Source organism: Adiantum capillus-veneris, chromosome 14 (genome assembly GCF_014529385.1).
Source record: "Adiantum capillus-veneris isolate H3 chromosome 14, ASM1452938v2, whole genome shotgun sequence".
Classification (NCBI taxonomy): domain Eukaryota; kingdom Viridiplantae; phylum Streptophyta; class Polypodiopsida; order Polypodiales; family Pteridaceae; genus Adiantum; species Adiantum capillus-veneris.
This window is the reverse complement of record NC_140944.1, coordinates 17,173,590-17,174,397: the sequence shown is the minus strand read 5'-3', so window position 1 is coordinate 17,174,397 and position 808 is coordinate 17,173,590. Positions and strand designations below refer to the sequence as shown.

The 808-nt window shown below is 46.5% G+C and overlaps 1 protein-coding gene across 1 annotated transcript; it reads right to left on the bottom strand.

Annotated features, from left to right (window-relative positions):
• Positions 1 to 357: 357 nt before the first annotated feature.
• LOC147441975 (uncharacterized) lies at positions 358 to 808 on the bottom strand. Its single transcript, XM_086529553.1, has 2 exons — positions 675 to 808; positions 358 to 592 (listed from the first exon to the last, which is right to left on the bottom strand). The coding sequence occupies exons 1-2, from the start codon at positions 806 to 808 to the stop codon at positions 358 to 360; spliced, it is 369 nt and encodes a 122-aa protein (XP_086385679.1).

Below are 808 nucleotides of genomic sequence, written 5' to 3'. Positions count from 1 at the left end.
CGCATTGTGTACTCACACCGCTTTTTACAACATGATATTATAAAATAAAATGCACTTTCCTGGCTGTCCAGGTTTAGTGCGTGTCCAGGTTTAGTTTTTTATTTGATTTTTGGGGCTGTGATCTTCTCGGCTTTCCCACGTGGGCTTCTCCGCCTTTGATCCCATTGCCTCCCCCTCTTAAATATAGGTGTTACTTAGTCCTGAGGCACAGCCTTGGGACAGGATTCACAACATTATTAATTCATTACAATTACAATATCATTAACCATGGGGACATTAAAGCATGAATCTTCTACAAGATTTTAGGGTTTTTGAAAATTACCATCCTTTAGGGTGATTCAAACCAGTCAAGGTTGATCACAACTTCAGGTCCTTCATCATCCTGACGCTTGGAGAAGGGACGTGCATGATACCCAATTCAGAGATGGCCTTGCGTGGGGTATATTGTAAGGGTTTTTCAAGAAGAAGCGCCTTTTCATGCTGGCCTGTAATTGAAAGCCAAGTTTCTTTGTAAGCAGCGGCCGACGACGTGTTGCTGGGGGCCTTGCATGTCAACAAGCTGCATCTGCGTGGAACAAGCAGCACTTGGTACCTGAAAACAAGCAGCGGCGGCAGACAGGTAGTACTGCTCATTGCCGCCATTAAAGGGTGGGTTTGTAGCAGAGAGAGCGCACCTGATCATGGGGAAAGCAGGTGCTAGAGGAGGAGCAGTGTAGGAGCTACATTCGGCATGCTTCTGTTGCCGTGCCACCTTGCAGCTTCTGTGGTCCGCTTGCTCTTCTTCTTCTGCTGCATAGAATCGCTTCAT